The sequence below is a fragment of the Bufo bufo genome, chromosome 2 (genome assembly GCF_905171765.1).
Source record: "Bufo bufo chromosome 2, aBufBuf1.1, whole genome shotgun sequence".
NCBI lineage: Eukaryota > Metazoa > Chordata > Amphibia > Anura > Bufonidae > Bufo > Bufo bufo.
The window spans coordinates 98,479,285-98,507,264 of NC_053390.1; the positions used below are offsets into that span (position 1 = coordinate 98,479,285).

The 27,980-nt window shown below is 42.4% G+C and overlaps 1 protein-coding gene across 1 annotated transcript in view; it reads right to left on the bottom strand.

Moving 5' to 3' along the window:
• The window catches only part of CENPK (centromere protein K), an 86,799-nt gene that overhangs the window by 33,725 nt on the left and 25,094 nt on the right, over positions 1-27,980 (bottom strand). The window contains exons 5-7 of the mRNA XM_040421337.1: positions 23,531-23,603; positions 10,620-10,666; positions 87-169 (exon numbers count right to left, since the gene is read on the bottom strand). Of these exons, the coding sequence (XP_040277271.1) occupies positions 87-169; positions 10,620-10,666; positions 23,531-23,603 (203 nt within the window). The remainder of the gene's footprint in view (positions 1-86; positions 170-10,619; positions 10,667-23,530; positions 23,604-27,980) is intronic.

Consider the following 27,980-nt stretch of genomic DNA (forward strand, 5'->3'; position numbering starts at 1 on the left):
AGAGCGGCCTACAGCACATTTTACACTTCTACGTGGAAATACCAAAGAATTCTCCTTTTCTCAAGATAAGAATACAGAACTCGTACTTTTCCAAATCACTCTTCAGTTTCTTGTTCTCCGCCCGAACTGTCGAGAGCATCATCTCAACGTCCTGATCAACATTTTGCAACTGTAGATAGAGAAGACTGTAAAAATGATATACAATTATATTACACAATATTATAATATAGTTTAATATGTTTAACCCCTTAATGACAAGGAGATAGGACTAAGCACCAGTGCCAGAACTTATGGACCAATGGGAATTATGGAAGCAGAGTATATTGTTCCGCTACACCATTTATATAGCTCCCATTCAATACGATGGGAGTTAGGAAAACTGCGGGTCACCAGCCCACTTGGCAGTTTCCGTAAGCTCAGACACCTGGGGCCAGTGCTTAGCTCATCTCACAGTAGAAATTGCGAGATGGGACAACCCCTTTAAGTCGTAATGAAGTGTAATTTATTAATTTCTTTCTCTTTCCACATTTCAATTTTTTTTTTCATTGACGTGGTTGTATAAAGTCTTCTTTTGTTGTTAGAGAAATAGTATTTTTTGGGCGCTGTTATTTAGCCATTTTTTGTGTTTTTATGCACTCAGGTTTTACAATAAATAACACTAAGTTAGTGTGGATCGCTAACAGGTGTAGATTTTTCTTGTTTATATTCAATGTATTCACAAGAAAACTTATTTTACACTAATGAATTGTTTTTTTTTTTTCAGACTTTTATTAATTTTATAATATATATATATATATATATATATATATATATATATACACACATACATATACATACACACACAGTGGATATAAAAAGTCTACACACCCCTGTTAAAATGTCAGGTTTCTGTGATGTAAAAAAAAAAATGAGACAGATAAATAATTTCAGAACTTTTTTCACCTTTAATGTGACCTATAAACTGTACAACTCAGTTGAAAAACAAACTGAAATCTTTTTGGTGGAGGGAAGAAAAAATAAAATAAAATAATGTGGTTGAATAAGTGTGCACACCCTCTTATAACTGGGGATGTAGCTGTGTTCAGAATTAACCAATCACATTCAATCACATCATGTTAAATAGGAGTCAGCATACACCTGCCATCATTTAAAGTGCCTCTGATTAACCCCAAATAAAGTTCAGCTGCTCGTTGGTCTTTCCTGAAATTGTCTTAGTCGCATCCCACAGCAAAAGCCATGGTCCACAGAGAGCTTCCAAAGCATCAGAGGGATCTCATTGTTAGGCCTCCTGCACACGACCGTATTTTTTTGGGTTCCGTTTTTCCGTGATCCGTTTTTTCGTCCGAGGGTCTTCCTTGATTTTTGGAGGATCCACGGACATGAAAAAAAAAGTCGTTTTGGTGTCCGCCTGGCTGTGCGGAGCCAAACGGATCCGTCCTGAATTACAATGCAAGTCAATGGGGACGGATCCGTTTGACGTTGACACAATATGGTGCAATTTCAAACGGATCCGTCCCCCATTGACTTTCAATGTAAAGTCAGGAGTTAATATACCATAGGATCGGAGTTTTCTCCAATCCGATGGTATATTTTAACTTGAAGCGTCCCCATCACCATGGGAACGCCTCTATGTTAGAATATTCCGTCGGATTTGAGTTACATCGTGAAACTCAAATCCGACAGTATATTCTAACACAGAGGCGTTCCCATGGTGATGGGGACGCTTCAGGTTAGAATATACTAAAATAACTGTGTACATGACTGCCCCCTGCTGCCTGGCAGGTGCTGCCAGGCAGCAGGGGGCAGCTTCCCCCCCCCCCTGTAGTTAACACATTGGTGTCCAGTGCGGCCGGCCCCCCCTCCCTCCCCTGTAGTTACCTCGTTGGTGGCCAGTGGGCCCTCCCCCCTCCCTCCCCCTCCTAATTAAAATCTCCCCCCCTATCATTGGTGGCAGCGGAGAGTACCGATCGGAGTCCCAGTTTAATCGCTGGGGCTCCGATCGGTAACCATGGCAACCAGGAGCCATTATACTTATATAGAAGCATTATACTTACCTGCGAGCTGCGATGTCTGTGTCCACGAGCACCTCCTACTGGTAAGTGACAGGTCTGTGCGGCGCATTGCTTAATGATCTGTCACTTACCAGTAGGAGGAGCTCCCGGCCGGACGCAGAGATCGCAGCTCGCAGGTAAGTATAATGGTTCTACAAATTGCTAAGTAACCATGGCAACCGGGACAGCAGTAGCGTCCTGGTTGCCATGGTTACCGATCGGAGCCCCAGCGATTAAACTGGGACTCCGATCGGTACTCTCCGCTGCCACCAATGATAGGGGGGGAGATTTTAATTAGGAGGGGGAGGGAGGGGAGAGGGCCCACTGGCCACCAACGAGTTAACTACAAGGGAGGGAGGGGGGGGGCCGGCCGCACTGGCCACCAATGTGTTAACTACAGGGGGGGGGGGCCCACTGGCCACCAATGTGTTAACTACAGGGGGGGGGGGGGGCTGCCCCCTGCTGCCTGGCAGCACCTGCCAGGCAGCAGGGGGCAGCCATGTACACAGTTCTTTTAGTATATTCTAACCTGAAGCGTCCCCATCACCATGGGGACGCCTCTGTGTTAGAATATACTGTCGGTTCTGAGTTTTCACGAAGTGAAAACTCAGCTATGAAAAAGCTTTTATGCAGACGGATCTTCGGATCCGTCTGTATAAAAAGTAACCTACGGCCACGGATCACGGACACGGATGCCAATATTGTGTGCATCCGTGTTCTATCACGGACCCATTGACTTGAATGGGTCCGTGAACCGTTGGCCATGAAAAAAATAGGACAGGTCATATTTTTTTCACGGCCAGGAAACACGGATCACGGATGCGACTGCAAAACGGTGCATTTTCCGATTTTTCCACGGACCCATTAAAAGTCAATGGGTCCGCGAAAAAAACGGAAAACGGCCACGGGTGCACACAACGGTCGTGTGCAGGAGGCCTTAAAAGGTATCAGTCAGGAGAAGGGTACAAAAGAATTTCCAAGGCATTAGATATACCATGGAACACAGTGAAGACCGTCATCATCAAGTAGAGAAAATATGGCACAACAGTGACATTACCAAGAACTGGACGTCCCTCCAAAATTGATGAAAAGACAAGAAGAAAACTGGTCTGGGAGGCGACCAAGAGGCCTACAGCAACATTAAAGGAGCTGCAGGAATATCTGGCAAGTACTGGCTGTGTGGTACATGTGACAACAATCTCCCGAATTCTTCATATGTCTGGACTATGGGGTAGAGTGGCAAGACAAAAGCCTTTTCTTAAGAAGAAAAACATCCAAGCCAGGCTACATTTTGCAAAAACACATCTGAACTCTCCCAAAAGCATGTGGGAAAAGGTGTTATGGTCTGATGAAACCAAGGTTTAACTTTTTGGCCATAATTCCAAAAGATATGTTTGGCGCAAAAACAACACTGCACATCACCAAAAGAACACCATACCCACAGTGAAGCATGGTGGTGGCAGCATCATGATTTGGGGCTGTCTTTCTTCAGCTGGAACTGGGGCCTTAGTTAAGCTAGAGAGAATTATGAACAGTTCCAAACACCAGTCAATATTGGCACAAAACCTTCAGGCTTCTGCTAGAAAGCTGAACATGAAGAGGAACGTCATCTTTCAACGACAACGACCCAAAGCATACATCCAAATCAACAAAGGAATGGCTTCATCAGAAGATTAAAGTTTTGGAATGGCCCAGCCAGAGCCCAGACCTGAATCCGATTGAAAATCTGTGGGGTGATCTGAAGAGGGCTGTGCACAGGAGATGCCCTCGCAATCTGACAGATGGAGTGTTTTTGCAAAGAAGAGTGGGCAAATCTTGCCAAGTCAAAATGTGCCATGTTGATAGACTCATGCCCAAAAAGACTGAGTGCTATAATAAAATCAAAAGGTGCTTCAACAAAGTATTAGTTTAAGGGTGTGCACACTTATGCAACCATATTATTTTATTTTGATATTTTTTCTTCCCTCTACCTAAAAGATTTCAGTTTGTTTTTCAATTGAGTGGTACAGTTTATAGGTCACATTAAAGGTGGAAAAAGTTCTAAAATAATTTATCTTTGTCTCATTTTACATCACAGAAACCTGACATTTTAACAGGGGTGTGTAGACTTTTTATATCTACTGTATATATATAAAAAACAAAGAAGTAGGACTGCACTCCAAGATAGTGATAAAATCAGCAGTTGTTTATTCACCCATAATATGGCATGTCTTGCGACGTTTCGGCTCACAAGAGCCTTCCTCAAGCATGGTAACAGTGAAAGTGAGAGCATTATAAAGGCATTTACAAAGTGTCCAACCCATGTGGGTGTGGTTACAATCAATTGCAATTACAAACATCTAATACAAATCAATACAATAAAGTGCATGTGCATAAAGTGAGCAGTGTTATACAATTTATGACTAAGGGATGCCTTTATAATGCTCTCACTTTCACTGTTACCATGCTTGAGGAAGGCTCTTGTGAGCCGAAACGTCGCAAGACATGCCATATTATGGGTGAATAAACAACTGCTGATTTTATCACTATCTTGGAGTGCAGTCCTACTTCTTTGTTTTTTATACCATTGGGGATTGCCGCTGTCCTGCGCTGGACCCTGCACCCACATTCTGGTTGGTGCTCCCACTGGACTTTTTCTTTTCTATATATATATATATTTTTTTTTTACTTATTGTTAATGTATTACAATATTCCTATAGGCTAATCTATTATGATCTGCATCACTACGACACCGGCTGCTGGTCAGATGGCGGTGGCCCGGGGTGTCTGCCTCCCAGTCTAAAGTTGCAAGCACACCAAGAAGGGATATGTCCCTTCTTGGCACGGTGTCCTGACAGATGCTGCACCATTCAATGGAGATTAGACATGAGCGAGTCGGCGGCATCGAAAGTGTACAACTTGGATGGTGGTGTGCCCTAACAGAAGCCTTAGTGCACAGACAGGGATGGGGTTTTTCCAATTCCCGTCCTGTTCAAAAGGGGCAACTGCTTTGTTTCAAGCCATGGACACTCTTGTCCGCGGCAATTAAATTGTACCAGTAACTGGTCAGTTTTTGTAATGTGTAGGGGCAGTGATACTGACCATATTTGTAATATACCTTAATTACTGAAATCATACATTTCTTTTTTTAATAGTATCTTTTTATTGAATTTGTCAAAGAGCATACAACCACTTCAAGAACAATTAAATGTACATGTAAACCAGTACATTATGGGCCCGATTTATCATTAGCTCAGGTCAGAATAATGGAGTGAAAAAGTCCCAAAAAAAGTCCCAAAGGCTAAAACTGCGCACAAATTTGCGACTTTTTTCTGCTCTGCACTATGCTCGCCAGTTTTCTGAAAGTGGGCGTGTTTACTTATGTAAATGAATCTCTAGACAGATTTACTATTGGGACTATTTAAAAAAGTCGCAAAAAAGTCGCAATTTCACTCCAGTGAGGACCATGCTTATCTTATGAGACTTTTTAATAGAACATGCGACTTTTTCATAAAAACGTGCGACTTTTTCGTAAAGATGTGCGACTTTTGTAAAGCTGCTTACTGACGGATAAACTGCTACCGTCAAACCACATTTATTACAGTCTTAAAGGGCCGATCATAAATCTGACTTGGCTAAAACTGACTTTAGCCATATGTTAAAGTGGAGTGAGCTGTCAGAGTCATGATAAATCTGGCCCTATGTCTCTTGTGTCTTTGCACACGAACGTTGTTTGTTTCCGTGTCCGTTCCTTTTTTTTGCAGACAGGATGCGGACCCATTTATTTCAATGGGTCCGCAAAAAATGCGGACAGCACACCATGTGCTGTCTGCATCAGTATGTCAGTTCCGTAGCCCCGCAAAAAAAATAGAACATGTCCTATTCTTGTCCGTTTTAGGCATTGTGACCGCAAAACACATACGGTCGTGTGCATGTAGCCTTATTGAAACAACTTCAATATTGCAGTACTGAATTGTGTTTGCAAGAGAAAGCATGAAACAAAGAAAACCATTCTGGATAAGTGACACTGAATCAGCATTATCTCAAAATACACCAGAGCACTCCATTCACAGAGATGCGCTCCTCCACCGGACCGAGACAAATATCTCTGTATCTTAAGGTAACACTGTTTGGGCGTTAATCCAAGGATCCCATATTTTCAGGAAACGGTCAGGGGTTCCTCTATGTTCGTATACAAACTTCTATAACTCCAGATTAGAATTAACTAATTGTATCCACTGTTGCATCGTAGGATTCTTAGGGGGCTTCCAATTCAGGATAGTTTTCCTTGCATAGAACAAGAGCAATCTGTATAGTTGCCTACCAAATTTAGTGGGAATAACCTCATTAACTAGTCCCAGTAGACTCGTCAACGCAGTGCAAATATTAGGAAAGCCAAGTTTAGCATTGATGCAAGTATGGATCTCTTTCCAAAAGCTTTGAATGATCACACCGCCAGACCATATGTATGAAACAGCCATTCTCATATCCGCACCGCGTGCACTGAGGGTCGGCAGTTTACACATCTTAGATTAAAAAAATCATACATTTCTATTAAATCAATAGAACTAAAGTGGCCCATTTTGTGCCCTAGCAATATGCTCCCTGTCTTCCGTTTACTTAACTGCTGCTATTCTAAGTACTGAAAGGTATTTGTGAATATATTTATTATAAAATAATATTTAAGTATTTTTTTTTTTTTTATTCCTGGAGAACCCCTTTAAGTTTAATGTGGTGAGACCCATTAGGGATGTCAGAACTCTTCGAGGTAATGACTCAAGACACTGGATTAAGTCCCGAGATCGGTCACATCAAGGTCCAACCAGCCTCAAGCAATCCCACCCCAGATGTATTAAAGCAGCAAACCACGGCAGAGAACTCTTATTTCATCCCCAGCAGAATCTACGGTTAATGTTCCAATTAAGAGACATACCGTGCATTCAGAAAGTCTTTAGACCCTTTCAATGTTTTCACATTTTGGCCCTGTGCTAAAAGTTTGAAAAAATTAATTTCCCCCCCCCAATTTGCAAAAATTTCTAAATATCCGTTTTCCCCTTGGGATATTAAGTGCAGAACGATGAAGAACATTTACATTTTTTATTGTTTTATTTTAGGCCACAACATAACAAAATGTGAAAAAAAGTGAAAGGGTCTGAAGACTTTCAGAATGCATTGCATTTCCTTAAAATTTCATATACAAAATGTCAGCAATCCTGCAGCATGCCTGCTCTTGGCAGTTTTTGGCAGCAGGTACCGTTGTTTTCAGTGAGATCTGCTGCCGATGTAATATGGATGAGCTGCACGGACCCCCTTGCTTTTTCTCCTGCAGCGAGAAGAGAACGCGATATGTGAGAGCTTCTCTCTCCTCGTTCTAGCGATTGTTGGGGGTGTCAGTACTTAGGCCCCCACAGATCAAAACTTTTAATTTATCTGTATTTATTTATTTTGCTCATTCATATAGCACTGACATTCCGCAGCCCTTTACAGACATTATCATTATCTCTAGGATATATAAAAACTTTCATTAAAACTCAGAGACCCTTTAAAGGGAGTCTGTCACCACATTTGGGCATATTAGACCGATCAAATAGGGTTATATGATCCACCCAGAACTTAAAAACGGTACCTTTGTTGTAGAAAACTGACTTTTCTTTTAGCCGAAAAAGAACTTATAAGGTTATGTTAATGAGCCCTCTCAAGTGCCCAGGGCGGTCTCTCAATCCTCGGAGCCCCAGGCAGCACCTCCTAAACGGCTCATAACCCCGCCCTCCGTGCGCCTCTGCCCGCCCGTTTACTCCCCTCCCCTGTCCTTTTCCACTGCGGCTGTGCGGTCCAAATCGTAGCGGGCACATGCGCAGTAGGTATCGCGATGCCCTGCCAAGAGCGGGCATCGCATTGCGCATGCGCCCGCTACGATTTGGACCGCACAGCCGCAGTGGAAAAGGACAGGGGAGGGGAGTAAACGGGCGGGCAGAGGCGCACGGAGGGCGGGGTTATGAGCCGTTTAGGAGGTGCTGCCTGGGGCTCCGAGGATTGAGAGACCGCCCTGGGCACTTGAGAGGGCTCATTTACATAACCTTATAAGTTCATTTTCGGCTAAAAGAAAAGTCCGTTTTCTACAACAAAGGTACCGTTTTTAAGTTCTGGGTGGATCATATAACCCTATTTGATCGGTCTAATATGCCCAAATGTGGTGACAGACTCCCTTTAAGTTACTGAGCTGAGCTGTAGATGACAAAACACCCATGTTAAGGGGTACTCCAGGATTTTATTACTGATGGCCTATTCTTAGCATAGGACATTCATATCGAATCAGTGGGGGTCCGACACACTGCACCCCTCCCGCCAGTCAGATTTTTCAAATAACAATAGTAATAAGTCAGAGCAAGTGTATTTTTAATTGAAGACATTTTGCTAGTCATTCGACTGTCTTTCTCAATTAGAATGACTTGTACGAGAATTCTCCTGCATGAAATACTGGTGGAGGTAAGGTGTTGATTCAGTTTGCATGACTGAAGCTATTGGGTGTGGTTAGCCACCTAACAGTTTTGTCTGAGCTCTGCTGAGGTTCTGAGAAAAGCATTTCACAGTTCTGTCCGAGGGGGAAGGGGGGGCTACTTTAGCTGCTCATATCTCTAGATTGGTATCAGCAGTATTATCTCCATTCTAACTGATCAGAAGATAGAGCTGTTAGAAATCGAGTCGGGAGTGAAAACGTGAAACCTGCTTTTTCTTTCACTTTCAGCAGCATTCTATTACTATAATAACGGAAAGAAGCAGTTCAGCAATTTGATTTCCAGTAGATTTCATTTGCATTTTATTGTCAGTGGTCAGAGACGTTAATGCTTCTTCTATGATGTCCATGTTCTGATGGTCGATCTATCTGGGAGCAAGGGGTGGTAAAAAAAAAAGGACATCATGGAGGAATGTCTCGAGGCTAAGGGGAATTTATTGCTGCAAACTCTCCATATAGACTTACGGAGCTCCATTGGACCAAGGAGTTTTCTAGGAGAGGAAGGGCTACACTGCTGGATTTCTTACAGTAATATCTTCCAATGTAGTGGAGATAATTCTGTGATCCTAGTCTTGAATGAAAGCTTGGAATTCCAGCTTTCAAACAAGACCAATGTCTCTAGCTGGTACCAATCCAGATTATGAGCAGCCAAAGCAGTCCCTTCCTCTGTCGTCTGAATAAGGGGGGGGCAATTGGGGAACTGAAAGCCTGCAAAAGGAAATAAATATATATAAAAAAATATCTATTGGCATTACCACAATTGTACTGACCCAAATAATAAAGTTATATTATTTATAATCACACAGTGAACGCTGTAAATACATTCCACAAAATAATGTTAAACATTTTTTTTTATCTTTATCTTTCCTAACACTCATTTTTAGGAGAGAAAAGAAAAAAAGTTTTTGACTGCTGGAACATAGAGGGGGTAAATGTTACTGGTACTTAAGGCTAAAATTAGCTATGTCACTAAGGAGTTAAAAATGCAATTGTGTTCCCTGAATTGCGCGCCAACCATATTTACTTCAGACATATATTAAAAATCTACAATAAAAAAAGTGACATTTATAGGAGGGTTTTTACAATTTTATTGTAACTGTTACACTACCTCAGGAGAGGTGTTGGAGCTCCATTGTAAGTGGCAGACAAAAATACAACGTCCAGTTACTCGAACTTATTACTACTGATAATCCTGGAATCCCTTTCACTTAAAACTGACCATTCAGTTCCCCCAAAATGTCTATTTTAGTAAAATGTGAATTCCCCATGAAATGGCTACTCTGGAGCATCTTTCCTTAGAACTCTGTGTTCTGATGTTCTTTGTTTATTCCACCTGTAAACATATGAGCAAAATGAAAATCTAGCGTCATCGTTCGCCTTCCCTACCCCATCAGTGTGGACGTTGTAGGGACGTACTATATTGACGATGGGAATATTAACCCCAAGGTGTCAATTTATCCATATATTTCAAAGTGAAACCACAAGGGAATGGCACCATGTAGACTTGTACGTCAAGATGGCCCAGAATTGTTATTTCATGGAGAAATCGACTAAAGAACACATGTCAGAAAAGCTGGCAGCTCCTCTTTAAATGAAATTTTGGGAAGCTGCCATGTTAAAATTCCTCAGCTTCTGTTTTACATATAATACCCAGAGGCAGGAGCTTCTGAACGCCTCTGACTTTACCAGCCGCTACGCTGTGCCTTATGTGAAACCATGATATCATAGCCTCCGACAGGTTCACGGGTCTCATCGGGTTATTTCCAGTGATAATAAAAGACCGTTCTAATTTTACGACCTGTGACATGAGCTCATGAACATACGGCATTAACCTGTCGTGTCCCATTGTTACGCCGTAGCCGGCTACAACCCTGACGGTATGTTTTCTGGTTCCTTTCCAGCTGGATCATTTCACCTTCTACTTATAGAAATGATCCCGTGGAAAAAACAAGCTAATCGATAAGTATTTTCACAGAAAAAAAAAAAAAAAAAAAAAAAAAAAAAGTTCCTATCCTTCCTAAGACCGGCCTGCCAATAAAACAGGCTGCTTATGGGAAATCCGACGAGATGGTTACCTCTTCTTTTCCAGCGGCGAGCAGAACGTCCTGGTTGTTGGAGATTACTAAGAAACAGAGAATAAATAGCAGTTAATGTTTTGGCTTCCATAGAGACGCATTGACAGAAGACGACTTCTCAATTTCCGCCCTGTCTGTGAAGTCAGGGGCGGCGTGAGGGGCCAAGGATGACAGCACCGGCCGCAAAGGTTGGAATGACAGTGAAATTAAGGATTTCAGTCACCGGGGCCCTCTCCTCTGGTAGGTAGCTGGGACTTGCCAAACAGCGCTTTATGAGGAAGGAGGAAAAACGGATTAATGTGATTTTCATTTGCAATCACTTTGATGGAGGACGTTGATGGAATCCATGCCTCAATAAAAAAAAAATAAAAAAAACATTACTGTCTCCAAATTTTAAGAATATGGCAAACAGGTTAAGACTGAGGTCATCGGGAGCTGTCCGTACTCAATGGAAACGCTGAAAACAAGCCACTGACCCGCAGAGGAGAAAAACACACACGTAACCTAAGGAGGACCTGTCATCTCTCCTGACGTGTCCTAGTAAATTCCTGTATCCCTCAGAAGATATCAATTCTGCTGCATTTGTTTTCTTAGAACTCTTTGATGTGCCAGCTGTTATTCCTCCTGTAAATTTAAGAGAAATGTGACATCTGCCTTGCCAGTAGTGTCCCTACACACTATCAGCTATGACTGGATATTGTCAGACTGTGAAGGGACTGGTAATGCCCAGTTGTCAATTCATTCATACTTTTTCCAGGAGGAATAACAGAGGGACAATACGAACCAGAGTCCAATGAAAAGATTCTCTAGAATTAGTATGTTATGGAGAATATACAGTTCGGTCCATATACATTGTTCTAGTTTTTGTTCTGTACATTACCACTATGGATTTTGAACAAAACAATTCAGATGCAGATGAAGTTCAGACTTTCATCTTTAATTCAGTCGGTTGAACAAAATGATTGCATAAAAATGTGAGGAACTAAAGCATTTTTTAAACTCAATCCCTTCATTTCAGGAGCTCAAAAGTAATTGGACAAATTAAATAATTGGAAATAAAATGTTAATTTCTAATACTTGGTTGAACCCCCTTTGTTGGCAATGACTGCCTGAAGTCTTGAACTCATGGACGTCACCAGACGCTGTGTTTCCTCCTTTTTAATGCTCTGCCAGGCCTTTACTGCAGCCGTTTTCAATTGCTGTTTGTTTGTGGGTCTTTCTGTCTGAAGTTTAGTCTTTAACAAGTGAAATACATGCTCTATTGCAGGGATGCCCAACCTGCGGCCCCCCAGATGTTGTAAAACTACAACTACCACCATGTCCTGCTGTAGGCTGTCTGGGCATGCTGGGAGTTGTAGTTTTGCAACAGCTGGAGGGCCGCAGGTTTGGGCATCCCTGCTCAGATCAGGTGACTGACTTGGCCATTCAAGAATATTCCACTGCTTCAACATAGTAACATAGTTTATAAGGCCGAAAAAAGACATTTGTCCATCCAGTTCGGCCTGTCATCCTGCAAGTTGCTCCAGAGGAAGGCAAAAAAAAAACCTGTGAGGTAGAAGCCAATTTTCCTCACTTTAGGGGAATAAAAAATTCCTTCCCGACTCCAATCAGGCAATCAGAATAACTCCCTGGATCAACGACCCCTCTCTAGTAGCTATATCCTGTAATATTATTACACTCCAGAAATACATCCAGGCCCCTCTTGAATTCCTTTATTGTACTCACCATCACCACCTCCTCAGGCAGAGAGTTCCATAGTCTCACTGCTCTTACCGTAAAGAATCCTTTTCTATGTTTGTGTACAAACCTTCTTTCCTCCAAACGCAGAGGATGTCCCCTCGTCACAGTCACAGTCCTGGGGATAAATAGATGATGGGATAGATCTCTGTACTGACCCCTGATATATTTATACATATTAATTAGATCTCCCCTCAGTCGTCTTTTTTCTAAAGTGAATAACCCTAATTTTGATAATCTTTCAGGGTACTGTAGTTGCCCCATTCCAGTTATTACTTTAGTTGCCCTCCTCTGGACCCTCTCCAGCTCTGCTATGTCTGCCTTGTTCACAGGAGCCCAGAACTGTGCACAGTACTCCAAGTGTGGTCTGACTAGCGATTTGTAAAGTGGTAGGACAATGTTCTTATCATGGGCATCTATGCCCCTTTTGATGCAACCCATTATCTTATTGGCCTTGGCAGCAGCTGCCTGACACAGTTTTTTTTTTACAGCTTAGTTTGCCGTTTATTAAAATTCCTAGATCCTTTTCCATGTCAGTGTTACAGAGTGTTTTACCATTTAGTATGTACGGGTGACTTGCATTATTCCTTCCCATGTGCATAACCTTACATTTGTCAGTGTTATACCTCATCTGCCACTTATCTGCCCAAGCCTCCAATCTATCCAGATCCATCTGTAGCAGTATACTGTCCTCTTCAGTGTTAATTACTTTATACAGTTTAGTGTCATCTGCGAAAATTGACACTTTACTATGCAAGCCTTCTACAAGATCATTAAGAAATATATTGAAGAGAATAGGGCCCAATACTGACCCCTGAGGTACCCCACTAGTGACAGTGACCCAATCTGAGTGTGTACCGTTAATAACCACCCTCTGTTTTCTAACATTGAACCAGTTACTTACCCACATACAGACGTTTTCTCCCAGTCCGAGCATTCTCATTTTATACACTAACCTTTTATGTGGTACAGTGTCAAATTCTTTGGAGAAGTCCAGGTATACGACATCCATTGATTCGCCGCTGTCAAGTCTAGAACTTACCTCCTGGTAGAAACTAAATAAATTAGTTTGACATGACCGATCCCTCACGAAGCCATGCTGATATGGCGTTATTTGCTTATTTCCGTTGAGATGCTCTAAGATAGCATCTCTTAGAAAACCTTCAAACAGTTTACCCACAACAGATGTTAAACTTACCTATAGTTTCCAGGCTCGGTTTTTGGACCCTTTTTGAATACTGGCACTACATTTGCCATGCGCCAATCCTGTGGGACATTCCCTGTCAGTATAGAGTCCGCAAATATCAGAAATAAGGGTCTGGCTATGACATTACTTAATTCCCTTAGGATACGGGGGTGTATGCCATCTGGTCCTGGCGATTTGTCTATTTTAATCTTTTTAAGTCGCTGATGTACTTCTTCCTGGGTGAGACAGGACACTTTTAATGGGGAATTTATTTTTACACTCTGCATGTCATCTGACAGTTTATTTTCCTCAGTGAATACATTGGAGAAAAAAATATTTAACAGCTTTGCTTTCTCCTCGTCGCTCTCTGCGACTACCCCCTCATTACTCTTTAAACGGCCGACACCTTCAGATTTATACTTTTTAACATTTATATAATGTTGCTTTAATAAACTCCTGGGTTGCTTTGGCTTTATGTTTTGGGTCGTTGTCCATCTGTATTATGAAACGCCGACCAGTTTGGCTGCATTTGGCTGGATTTGAGCACACAGTAGGTCTCTGAAAAACCCAGAATTCATCCGGCTGCTTCTGTCCTGTGTCACATCATCAAAAAACACTAGGGACCCAGTGCCACTGGCAGCCATGCATACCTAAGCCATCACACTGCCTCCACCATGTTTTACAGATGATGTGGTATGCTTTCGATCATGAGCTGTACCATGCCTTCACCATACTTTTTTCTTTCCATCATTCTGGTAGAGGGTGATCTTGGTTTCATCTGTCCTAAGAATGTTCTTAGAGAAGTGTGCTGGTTTTTTAAAGATGTTTTTTTTTTTTTTAGCAAAGTCCAATCTAGCCTTCTTATTCTTGAGGCTTATGGGTGGCTTGCACAGTGCAGTGAACTCTCTGTATTTCCTTTCATGCAATCTTCTCTTTATGGTAGATTTGGATATTGATACGCCTATATCCTGGAGAGTGTTGTTCACTTGGTTGGCTGTTGTGAGGGGTTTCTCTTCACCATGGTAATTATTCTGCAATCATCCAATACTGTTGTCTTCTGTGGGCGTCCAGGTCTTTTTGCATTGTTGAGGTCACCAGTGCTTTCTTTCTTTCTCAGGATGTACCAAACTGTAGATTTTGCCACTCCTAATAGTGTATCAATTTCTCGGATGTTTCTTTTCTGTTTTCGCAGATGAAGGATGGCTTGTTTCACCTGCATGGAGAGCTCCTTTGACCGCATGTTTACTTCTCAGCAAAATCTTCAAAATGCAAGCACCACACCTCAAATCAACTCCAGGCCTTTTATGTGCTTAATTGAGAATGAAATAATGAAGGAATTGCCCACACCTGGCCATAAAACAGCCTTTGAGGCAATTGTCCAATTACTTTTGGTCCCTTTAAAAACAGGGTGCCACATGTAAAGGAGCTGAAACTCCTAAACCCTTCATCAAATTTTTATGTGGATAACCTCAAATGAAAGCTAAAAGTCTGGACTTTATGTCCATTATATAACTATAACTTGAATATGTTTTAGTAAACAGGTAAAAAAAAAACTAAATTTGTGTCAGTGTCCAAATATATATATAGACCTAACTAAGTGTTCACTAAAACAGACATGTCCGGAGAGGTCCTCGTTAAGAGATGAGCAGGAAGCAGCGTTGGCAATGGGTCCTAATTCCTCTCTGCCGCACTATGGCTATGGTCATATTATATACGCCAACTATTAAAGTGGATTTGTCACCTCTTCTGACATCATCTGTTTTAGTAAATAACTGTATATCACAAGAAAGGATCATTCTGCATCCTCTTGTCTGCTGCCTCTATGTTGTGCCATTCCTGTATTATTCCTATTACAAGTCTATGAATGAACTGCCAACTGGGTGTTACCAGTTGGGAGTGTGTCCCGACAATCTGACCCTATCTAGTCCGTACTGAAAGACAAGAATACACATCCAACTGGCGACACCCAGTTGGCTATTCACTTAAACGTCTAGTAGGGATAATAGAGGAATGTCATAACGTTATATGAAAAGATGCTCCAGAATTGTTATTACATGGGGAATTCAACTATTTACTAAAAAAGACATGTCAGGAGAGGGGACGAGTCCTCTTTAAAATTATTAGGGTCATTTATCAAACTGCAACCAATCAGATTGCACCATTCATTTTTCACAGCTCCCTACAATCTGATTGGTTGCTATGGGTAACTAAGCCAGTTCTACTTTACACCAGTTTGATAAAATGACCCCACATATCTATTATACATTGCTCAAAAAAATAAAGGGAACACAAAAATAACACATCCTAGATCTGAATTAATTAAATATTCTTCTGAAATACTTTGTTCTTTACATAGTTGAATGTGCTGACAACAAAATCACACAAAAATAAAAAAATGGAAATCAATTTTTTTAACCCATGGAGGTCTGGATTTGGAGTCACCCTCAAAATTAAAGTGGAAAAACACACTACAGGCTGATCCAACTTTGATGTAATGTCCTTAAAACAAGTCAAAATGAGGCTCAGTAGTGTGTGTGGCCTCCACCTGCCTGTATGACCTCCCTACAACGCCTGTGCATGCTCCTGATGAGGTGGCGGACGGTCTCCTGAGGGATCTCCTCCCAGACCTGGACTAAAGCATCTGCCAACTCCTGGACAGTCTGTGGTGCAACGTGACGCTGGTGGATAGAGCGAGACATGATGTCCCAGATGTGCTCAATTGGATTCAGTTGTGGGGAACGGGCGGGCCAGTCCATAGCATCAATGCCTTCGTCTTGCAGGAACTGCTGACACACTCCAGCCACATGAGGTCTAGCATTGTCTTGCATTAGGAGGAACCCAGGGCCAACCGCACCAGCATATGGTCTCACAAGGGGTCTGAGGATCTCATCTCGGTACCTAATGGCAGTCAGGCTACCTCTGGCGAGCACATGGAGGGCTGTGCGGCCCTCCAAAGAAATGGCACCCCACATCATTACTGACCCAATGCCAAACCGGTGATGCTGGAGGATGTTGCAGGCAGCAGAACGTTCTCCACGGCGTCTCCAGACTCACATCTGTCACATGTGCTCAGTGTGAACCTGCTTTCATCTGTGAAGAGCACAGGGCGGCAGTGGCGAATTTGCCAATCTTAGTGTTCTCTGGCAAATGCCAAACTTCCTGCACGGTGTTGGGCTGTAAGCACAACCCCCACCTGTGGACGTCGGGCACTCATATCACCCTCATGGAGTCTGTTTCTGATCGTTTGAGCAGACACATGCACATTTGTGGCCTGCTGGAGGTCATTTTGCAGGGCTCTGCCAGTGCTCCTCCTGTTCCTCCTTGCACAAAGGCGGAGGTAGGGGTCCTGCTGCTCGGTTGTTGCCCTCCTACGGCCTCCTCCACGTCTCCTGATGTACTGGCCTGTCTCCTGGTAGCGCCTCCATGCTCTGGACACTACGCTGACAGACACAGCAAACCTTCTTGCCACAGCTCGCATTGATGTGCCATCCTGGATAAGCTGCACTACCTGAGCCACTTGTGTGGGTTCACTAGAGTGAAAGCACCGCCAGCATTCAAAAGTGACCAAAACATCAGCCAGGAAGCATAGGAACTGAGAAGTGGTCAGGTCACCACCTGCAGAACCACTCCTTTATTGGGGGTTGTCTTGCTAATTGCCTATAATCTCCACCTGTTGTCTATCCCATTTGCACAACAGCATGTGAAATTGATTGTCACTCAGTGTTGCTTCCTAAGTGGACAGTTTGATTTCACAGAAGTGTGATTGACTTGGAGTTACATTGTGTTGTTTAAGTGTTCCCTTTATTTTTTTGAGCAGTGTGTGTATATATATATATATATATATATATATATATATATATATATATATACTTTTTTTTTTTTTTTTTTAAAGAACTGAGGTCAGATCTATCAGTTGGATTAAATCTAGGTCTAGGGAGGTAGATATACGAATGCATGCGTTCCGTCAATAGAAAATGGATAGGGATTGCGAGTCGTGCAGGAGGTGCTGAAATGTCATCTCCTTCAAGTAACGGAGAGGAAACGCCTCTTTTAAAAACAGTCGTTTTTTGAAGAAGGGGAAAGAGTAGGGCACATGCTCTCTATGAGATCCAAAGCACAGCAGGGTTCTACTTGTATTTTGGGGCTAATGGATTCGGAAGGAAAGCTTAGACAAGATACTAGCAGTATTTTGGAAATCCTTGGTGGTTTTTATTCCTCTTTATATTCCTCAAAAACATCATGTTTGGATTCAGATATTAGAGAATTTTTGCAGGAATTAGATCTCCCGAGACTGTCAAATGAGTACTGTACGCTATTAGATGCCCCCTTAAGATTGGAGGAATTAGAGGAGGCAGTAAAATCCATGGCTAATGAGAAGACGCCGAGGCTGGATGGTCTACTCTACCAGCCGAGATATATAAAACATTTTCGGACATATTGCTTCCTGAGCTGTTGAAAGTGTTCAATCATTCCCTGGAGATGGGCTATTTGCCTGACTCCGTGCAAGAAGCGCTAATTCTGGTTATCCCCAAAACCGGGTAAGGGCCCAAAACTGCCAGATTCTTACAGGTCCGTCTCACTGTTGACCACAAACTTCAAGATCCTAGCAAAGGCCTTGGCTATCTGCCTATCCAAAGTTATATTGTCTGTAATCAACCCAGACCAGACTGGATTCATGCCCCAAAAACCCACTTCTATCAATATCCGTCGAGTCTTTACTAGTTTGCAGATACCAGCAGATAATGTGGGAGATGGGGGCCATTTTCTCACTGGATGCAGCCAAGGCCTTTGATAGTGTCAAATGGCAGTTTTTGTGGTGTGCGCCTAATCGAATGGGATTTGGGCAAAAATTAATATCCTGGGTGAAAGTACTTTACTCAAACCAAAGGCGAGAATCAGGGCAAATGGGGGTATTACAACGGGGCACTCGGCAGGGATGCCCTCTGTCGCCGTTGTTGTTTGCTCTAGCGATAGAGCCATTGGCTGCTGCAGTGCGTAAGTCTCATTCTATACAGGAATTTTGGTATGGTACAGTACACAATAAGGTGGCGATGTATGCAGACGACACCCTGCTGTTTTTGGGTGACACATCTACATCACTAGTTGCTGTAATGTCTCTTAGGCTCAATTCACACCTGAGCGTTTTACAGCGCGTTCCTACGCGCTGTAAAACGCTCAACAAGGAGAAACCAATGCTTCCCTATGGGAATGGTTCTCACCTGGGCGTTTTACAGCGCGTACGATCGCGCTGTAAAACGCCCGACGCTCACACAAGTACAGGAGCGTTTTTTTGGGCGCTTGTCGCGCGTTCCCGTACATAGACTTTCGGGAACGCGCGACACTGTGTGCACACTTGTCTCTGTATGCGCGCTTGTAAACGTCCGTACAATCGCGCATACAGAGCGCTCCTTTCAGAACGCTCAGGTGTGAATTGAGCCTTATTGATAGGTTTGGGCAGTTGTCTGGTTTAACACCTAACTGGAATGAATCTGTACTAATGCTCATAGATGGTCAGCCAAGATCACCGGTGATACCCGACAGAAATATCCCATGTGTAGAGACATTTAAATATTTAGGTATTAACAGGTCTCCTAAAATTAAGGATTTTGAGGAATTAAATCTTACTCCACTACTAACTAAATTTCTCAATAAAGTTAAAACTTTGGTGTAAACTTTACTTGTCAGTGGTGGGGAGGACGAACCTTCTTAAGATGGTATTGATGCCGCAGCTTTTATATGTTCTCCATAATGCCCTGGTCTGGCTGCCAAGGGACAGGTTTAACAAAATGAACTCGATATTTAGAAATTTGATATGGCGCAAAGGACAACCTAGAATAAAATTTGAGACCTTGCAGTATTCTAAAACAGAGGGAGGCCTGGAAGTTCCCAATCCATGGGTATACTTTCTGGTGGCCCAAAGTCAACACTTTAAAGGATGGATAGAGTTGGGGGTCTATGGATATAACTAGCCAGATTCTTAGACATCATCTGAAAGGCAGGGATCTAATGATGTTACTAGAGGGACTAGATGGGAGGTCAGAAATTCCCATACGACGTACAATGCATACGGTTTGGCGGAATATCAAACACTTGAGAGGGGTTTCTGGGATTACAGAATATGCCCCAATATGGCGTAACCCAGTTTTGTCTGAATTCGGATCGCCGACAGGGTTTTATGAATGGAAGGAGAGGGGAGTGACAAGAATGGGACACCTCCTGGAGGCTGGAGTGTTCAGAGCTGTTACCAGCTTCCAGGAAGTCTATGGCATTCCTAGACGTTGTTTCTATCAATAGTCACAAATGTGACATGCTTATAACACTATGATCAAGAATGGTCTTATGGTGTCATAGCGGGATACAGCATTACACTTTATAGTTTCGGGAGGAGAGAGGAGAGGGTTGATATCCATGGTATATAGGTTGTTGCTTGACAAATACCTAGAATCACACCAAGAATTGACCAAGATGCAAAAATGGGAACAAGACGTAGACGCAATTTCGAAAGATCAATGGTCTGATATACTAGAAGTGGTACGTCTTTCCTCTTTGAGTGAAAGTGGAAAACTATGACAATTATTTATTATTCATAGAGTGTACAAGACACCGGTTTTCTTACATCGGATGGGCATCAGATCAGATGATAAATGTCCTCGATGTTCTATGGAATCTGCAGATCTGATGCACATGCTATGGCAGTGTCCGGTAATAACTACTTTCTGGGATAAGGTGATTGATGTCATACAGAAAGCCTACACAGTACGAATACCATGGGACCCCAAGGTGTGCATCTTGGGTTATGTGTCAGAATTGGGAACTGAAAACACGCTTAAGGTGGCTATCCCCTTGCTATATGAGGCTAGGAAATTGATAGCTCTACATTGGATTCAGGCTGACCCCCCGACACCCAGAGAATATCAGTGTAAAATTAACAATATGCTTGTATACGAGAAAGCCTTCTTCCAGAAAAGAGGTTGCCCCCTCAAATATGAGAACCTACGGGAGCCGTGGCTGGAATCTGTGCGAGTAAACAATATTACGTGATAAAGAGGCAGCTGATGCCGGAATAGGGGGATTGGTTGGGGGGGGGGGGGGGGGGGGGAAGAAAGATTCATGTCATATACAGTCAGGTCCATGAATATTAGGACATCGACAGTAACTGCAGACTGTCAGCTTTAATTTGAGGGTATTTACATCCAAATCAGGTGAACGGTGTAGGAATTACAACAGTTTGCATATGTGCCTCCCACTTGTGAAGGGACCAAAAGTAATGGGACAGAATAATAATCATAAATCAAACTTTCACTTTTTAATACTTGGTTGCAAATCCTTTGCAGACAATTACAGCCTGAAGTCTGGAACGCATAGACATCACCAGACGCTGGGTTTCATCCCTGGTGATGCTCTGCCAGGCCTCTACTGCAACTGTCTTCAGTTCCTGCTTGTTCTTGGGGCATTTTCCCTTCAGTTTTGTCTTCAGCGAGTGAAATGCATGCTCAATCGGATTCAGGTCAGGTGACTGACTTGGCCATTGCATAACATTCCACTTCTTTCCCTTAAAAAACTCTTTAGTTGCTTTTGCAGTATGTTTTGGGTCATTGTCCATCTGCACTGTGAAGCGCTGTCCAATGAGTTCTGAAGCATTTGGCTGAATATGAGCAGATAATATTGCCCGAAACACTTCAGAATTTATCCTGCTGCTTTTGTCAGCAATCACATCATCAGTAAATACAAGAGAACCAGTTCCATTGGCAGCCATACATGCCCACGCCATGGCACTACCACCACCATGCTTCACTGATGAGGTGGTATGCTTAGGATCATGAGCAGTTCCTTTCCTTCTCCATACTCTTCTCATCACTCTGGTACAAGTTGATCTTGGTCTCATCTGTCCATAGGATGTTGTTCCAGAACTGTGAAGGCTTTTTTAGATGTCGTTTGGCAAACTCTAATCTGGCCTTCCTGTTTTTGAGGCTCACCAATGGTTTCCATCTTGTGGTGAACCCTCTGTATTCACTCTGGTGAAGTCTTCTCTTGATTGTTGACTTTGACATATATACACCTACCTCCTGGAGAGTGTTCTTGATCTGGACAACTGTTGTGAAGGGTGTTTTCTTCCCCAGGGAAAGAATTCTTCGGTCATCCACCACAGTTGTTTTCCGTGGTCTTCCGGGTCTTTTGGTGTTGCTGAGCTCACCGGTGCGTTCCTTCTTTTTAAGACTGTTCCAAACAGTTGTTTTGGCCTGGCCTAATGTTTTTGCTATCTCTCTGATGGGTTTGTTGTGTTTTTTCAGCCTAATGATGGCTTGCTTCACTGATAGTGACAGCTCTTTGGATCTCATCTTGAGAGTTGACAGCAACAGATTCCAAATGCAAATAGCACACTTGAAATTAACTCTGGACCTTTTATCTGCTCATTGTAATTTGGATAATGAGGGAATATCACACACCTGGCCATGGAAAAGCTGAAAAGCCAATTGTCCCATTACTTTTGGTCCCTTAACAAGTGGGAGGCACATATGCAAACTGTTGTAATTCCTACACCGTTCACCTGATTTGGATGTAAATACCCTCAAATTAAAGCTGATAGTCTGCAGTTAAAGCACATATTGTTTGCTTAATTTCAAATCCATTGTAGTGGTGTATAGAGCCAAAAATGTTAGAATTGTGTCAATGTCCCAATATTTATGGACTTGACTGTATGTATCTGTTAACATGCATGTACACTGTATAGTTGGGACTTACTCTCTGACATATTTTAAATGCATGTTGTTTTTTATTCTTTGTGACATAAATTAATAAAAACGATCAGATAAAAAAAAAAATAAAAAAAAAAGGAAGAACTGAGGTCAGGATGTGCTCAAAGTATATAATGCACAAGATACCAGGGAGTGTGACTACAGGGACTGAACTGTTCAAGCGAATGTGTCAGAAAAGGAACATGATTGTTTAAATCACGTCTTTATAATTAACATATTTTCAAGATTTTTTGATGATGTTATTTTTAATTTTCCATATTAATATCTATATATAAAAAAAAGCTAAAATCCTGCAGTTTTTGCACTCAGCCTAATGATAATCACCAGCAGTTATCTTATTATCACTACAGGTAGGATTAGAATAACAGATATAACCTCTATATATAGATAACACAGGGTCGACCATTTACAATAGGATCCAGACATGATGACATTTCACTGCCTGGTCCCATCAAAGTGCAGAGGGCGTGGCGGTTGCATAGACAGCGGAGCCTCTAGGTGTAATAGTGACGCCCCCGTTGCTCCTAGAGTCTCATTTGCATATTCTAAAACATAATTTTTGGCAGCAATGCGGGCACATGTGAACATGGGGCCAACACAGATGCCTTCAGCTGCCAAGCGCACACGTCACAGGTCAGACAGTGTCATAGGTACAAATCTGCTGACAGATGTCCTTTAAGGTCAACATGTACCCGGTCAAGTGCCATGAATCCTAGTATGTTTTACTGTACATATGATAAAAAAATCAACATTAAATATTGTGGCACTATTACATTGATTTGCTGTCTTACATAGAGCAGAAAGACACTGGTGATTACACATAGGTACTTGTATGCCAAATGTTCTACCACTAAATACTGCTGTGCCCCCAGACATTGCTGAGCCCAAAACAGCTGCAGTGCCAATACAGTGTCACCGAATGTCAATCCTAGCAGTATCACTACCCTGAAATGCCCTCCCACTGTAGCTCTAGTAGTCACTGTACCCAGATAGTGCCCCCTTCTGCTGGGAAAAACCAGCAATGGTGGAAAGGCCTGGCCGCTTGGGATATTTCAAGTCTGGTCCCACAGGCAGTGGGTTTTCTCCAGGTCCAAATCAAGTATTTTCCAGATTTTTGAGGAATTAACATGGATCACCATATAAAAACTTGCAGCTTTTAAACCGTTTTACCCATAATCTGCCCCTGCTGTTTTCTTCATGGTGCCCTGTAAGTTCCTCAGTGAAACACTTACTCTCGGGTGATGTCCCTTGCCACTGCTCGTACTCAACTGTGAGGGCCTTTGCTTTCATCATGAGAAGAAATAGCTAGAAACAAAAATAGAAGTAATGAACAGAGCAAATAGCATTAAAATGATACTAATCTGTGATAATTTTTCATTACTCATGGAATAACCCTTTAAAGGGAACCTGTCGTCAACTTCATGCTGTCCGTACTAACGGCAACATAAAGCAGAGACAGGCGAGTTGATTTCAGCGGTCGGTCATTTATAAGTTAAAAGTAAGTGGTTGCCGAGAACCAACATCACAACCATTGCAGACTGGACCTGGAAAAGAGTCCCGGCCACCTGAGAAGAGTCCTGGTTATCCATGAATTCCTGCTCTCCTGCCCACCTGCTGATGACTGGCCGTCTTCTACCTAGTTTTCTCCCTTTCTCTCTAGGAGAGAACTGCCAATCCTCAGCAGATGGACAGGAGAGCAGGAGATTATGAATAACCAGGACTCTTCTCAGGCAGATTTGACTCTTTTCCAGGCCTGTGCTGCAATGATTATGATGCTGGTTCTGAGCAACCACTTACTTTTAGCTCATGAGTGATACACCGCTGAAATCTGCATTTCTGTCACTATTTTATGCTGCCCTCAGTGAGGTCAGCATAACATTGATGACAGGTTCCCTTTAACCCCTTAAGGACACAGCCTTTTTACACCTTAGGACCAGGCCATTTTTTGAAAATCTGACCAGAGTCCCTTTAAGTGCTGATAACTTTAAAACGCTTTGACTTATCCAGGCCGTTCTGAGATTGTTTTTTCGTCACATATTGTACTTCATGACACTGGTAAAATGGAGTCAAAAAAATAATTTTTTTTGCACCAAAAAATACCTAATTTAACAAAAATTTGGAAAAATTTGCAAATTTCAAAGTTTCAGTTTCTCTACTTCTGTAATACATAGTAATACCCCCAAAAATTGTGATGACTTTACATTCCCCATATGTCTACTTCATGTTTGAATTGTTTTGGGAATGATATTTTATTTTTTGGGGATGTTATAAGGCTTAGAAGTTTAGAAGCAAATCTTGAAATTTTTCAGAAATTTACAAAAACTCAATTTTTAGGGACCAGTTCAGGTCTCAAGTCACTTTGCGAGGCTTACATTATAGAAACCACCCAAAAATGACCCCATCTAAGAAACTACACCCCTCAAGGTATTCAAAACTGATTTTGCATACGTTGTTAACCCTTTAGGTGTTGCACAAGAGTTCTTGGCAAATGGGGAGGAAATTTGAGAATTTCATTTTTTTGTCTAATTTTTCATTTTAACCCATTTTTTCCACTAACAAACCAAGGGTTAACAGCCAAACAAGACTGTATCTTTATTGCCCTGACTCTGCCGTTTACAGAAACACCCAATATGTGGCCGTAAACTACTGTACGGGCACACAGCGGGGCGTAGAGTGAAAGGTGCGCCGTTTGGTTTTTGGAGGGCTGATTTTGCTGGACTGTTTTTTTGGCACCATGTCCCATTTGAAGCCCCCTGATGCACCCCTAGAGGAGAAACTCCCTAAAAGTGCCCCCATCTAAGAAACTACACCCCTCAAGGTATTAAAAACTGATTTTACAAACTTTTTTAACCCTTTAGGTGTTGCACAAGATTTAATGGAAAATAGAGATACAATTTCAAAATTTCACTTTTTTGGCAGATTTTCCATTTTAATATTTTTTTTCCAGTTACAAAGCAAGGGTTAACAGCCAAACAAAACTCATTATTTATGGCCCTAATTCTGTAGTTTACAGAAACACCCCATATGTGGTCGTAAACCGCTGTACGGGCACACGGCAGGGCGCAGAAGGAAAGGAACACCATATGGTTTTTGGAAGGCAGGTTTTGCTGGACTGTTTTTCTGACACCATGTCCCATTTGAAGCCCCCCTGATGCACCCCTAGAGTAGAAACTCCAAAAAAGTGACCCCATTTTAGAAACTACGGGATAGGGTGGCAGTTTTGTTGGTACTAGTTTAGGGTACATATGATTTTTGGTTGCTCTATATTACACTTTTTGTGCAGCAAGGTAACAAGAAATAGCTTTTTTGGCACCGTTTTTTTTTTTGTTATTTACAACATTCATCTGACAGGTTAGATCATGTGGTAATTTTATAGAGCAGGTTGTCACGGACGCGGCGATACCTAATATGTATACAATTTTTTTTATTTATGTAAGTTTTACACAATGATTTCATTTTTAAAACCAAAAAATTTTTTAGTGTCTCCATAGTCTAAGAGCCATAGATTTTTCAGTTTTTGGGCGATTATCTTAAGTAGGGTTAATTTTTTGCGGGATGAGATGACGGTTTGATTGGCATCTATTTTGGGGTGCATATGACTTTTTGATTGCTTGCTATTACACTTTTTGTGACGTAAGATGACAAAAAATGGCTTTTTTTACACCGTTTTTATTTTTATTTTTTTACGGTGGTCATCTGAGGGGTTAGATCATGTGATATTTTTATAGAGCCGAGCGATACGGACGCGGCGATACCTAATATGTATACTTTTTTTTTATTTATGTAAGTTTTACACAATGATTTCATTTTTGAAACAAAAAAAATCATGTTTTAGTGTCTCCATAGTCTAAGAGCCATAGTTTTTTCAGTTTTTGGGCGATTATCTTGGGTAGGGTATGATTTTTGCGGGATGAGATGACGGTTTGATTGTTACAATTTTGGCGTACATGCGACTTTTTTGATCACTTTTATTACCTTTTTTGGGAAGTAAGGTGGGCAAAATTTCAATTTCATCATAGTTTTTTATTTTTTATTTTTATGGTGTTCACCGTTCGGGTAAAGTAACATGACCGTTTTATAGATCAGGTCGTTACGGACGCGGCGATACCAAACATGTGTAGGGAATTTAATTTTTTTCATTTTTTATCAGTGATAAATGTGTTTTTTGATTTTTACTTTTTTTTTCACTTTTATTCACTTTTTTTTTGACCCAGACCCACTTGGTTCTTGAAGATCCAGTGGGTCTGATGTCTGTATAATACAGTACAGAACAATATATATTGTACTGCACTGAATTTTACTTACACTGAACAGATCTATGCCTTTCAGCACAGATCTGTTCAGCACCATGGACAGCAGGACGCCTGAGAGGCGTCCTGTTGCCATGGGAACCTTCCCCGTCTGCTCAGAACTTCGCAGACGGGGAAGGGTAAGGAGGGGATCTCTCGGGGGGCTGTCTGGGGGCTCTCTCCCTCTCCATCGGGGGGCTGCAAAGGCACAGCAGCCCCCCGATGGGAGAGGGAGGGAGCTCCCTGCGCTGTTAACCTTTTCCATACAGCGGTCCGTACGGACCGCTGTATGGAAAGGGTTAAACGGCTGACATCGCATCGCAGTCGTCAGCCGTTTATACCAGGGTGCCAGCAATGTGCTGGCACCCTGGTATACCCACTGAACACCAATGAATTTTCAAGGGGAGGCGGGCGGGGGATCGCGATCCCGCCTGCCGCACCGCCCGCCTCCCGCACCGCCCACACCGCCCGCAACCCTCCCCCTGCACCTCCCGCCACCATAAAAATCATTCGGGGGTGCAGGGGGGGTGAATAAAACTTTTTTTAGGCATATAAAGTTTCTGATCCCCGCGTTCAGGGACCAGAAACTGCAGAAATCGCAGCAAACCGCAGGTCTGAATTGACCTGCGGTTTGCCGCGATCGCCGACATGGGGGGGGGTCACGGGGCCCCCCCCGCGCATTTAGCCTAGGTGCCTGCTCAATGATTTGAGCAGGCACCGGGTTCCGATCACTGCCGGCCGGGCGGCAGTGATCGGAACAACACATGACGTACCGGTACGTCACGTGTCCTTAAGTACCAGGACATCATGACGTACCGGTACGTCATGTGTCCTTAAGAGGTTAAATGAGTGTTTATGAGGACAGGAGATAAAAGATAAAGCTTCACATGAGCCCTCAGCTGATGGGACTAAAACGTGATACTCTACAAACAGACTGATTGTTTAACCGCTGTATCTCAAAAATGGGGTAAAATGCAATCATAAAAAAAACTGCCCCGAAGGTGTTTGTAGCCTTTAAAGGGATTGTCCAACCATCACAAGCAATTTGTTTAAGTCATTAATTAACAATATTTGACCATTTACATGCTGTTAAAAAATAATCCAGCAAAGAGTTATTCCATTAACTTATATAGTATTAGTGCCATCTGGTGTCTTCTGGTCGCAGTCTGTAAATTTCCAGAAGGACAGGGTCATGTGCACTGCTTTAGCCAAAACCTGGCCTCAGTGATGATGTGTGTCCCTAAGCGGCATGTCACTGCTGGGACACATAGCACTTTGGGGACACATCACCGATGAGACCAATCATTGGCTGCAGCGGCACACGTGACCCTGTCCATCCAGAAGTTTGCAGACGGGGACCAGGTGACTATACTTTTTTTTATTTAACAGGTAC